Source organism: Meleagris gallopavo, chromosome 12 (genome assembly GCF_000146605.3).
Source record: "Meleagris gallopavo isolate NT-WF06-2002-E0010 breed Aviagen turkey brand Nicholas breeding stock chromosome 12, Turkey_5.1, whole genome shotgun sequence".
NCBI classification, from domain to species: domain Eukaryota; kingdom Metazoa; phylum Chordata; class Aves; order Galliformes; family Phasianidae; genus Meleagris; species Meleagris gallopavo.
In genome coordinates, this window is record NC_015022.2 from 19305677 (window position 1) to 19305886 (window position 210).

At 71.9% G+C, this 210-nt stretch overlaps 1 protein-coding gene across 1 annotated transcript in view; it reads right to left on the reverse strand.

Moving 5' to 3' along the window:
* Window positions 1-210, reverse strand: part of LOC100539772 (vacuolar protein sorting-associated protein 33B-like) — a 6009-nt gene that overhangs the window by 343 nt on the left and 5456 nt on the right. Inside the window, exon 20 of the mRNA XM_031555234.1 lies at window positions 23-205. Coding sequence (XP_031411094.1) covers window positions 23-205 — 183 coding nt within the window. The remainder of the gene's footprint in view (window positions 1-22; window positions 206-210) is intronic.

A 210-nucleotide genomic window follows, 5' to 3' on the forward strand; every position in this document is an offset into this window, starting at 1 on the left:
GCAGTTTGTCCGCCAGTTTCACCAGCTTGGCCCGCGGGCTGCTGCCCGCCGCCCGCTCCACCTGCAGCCGCTTCCGCTCCGCCTTCGGCAGCGTTTTGTCGTCCGTCAGCTCCTCCACCACGCGCCGCACCTCGGGCCCGAAGCGCTCCTCGATCTCGGGCGGCGTCGTGTCCGTGTCCTCCACCGTGTCGTGCAGCAGCGCGGCCTGCG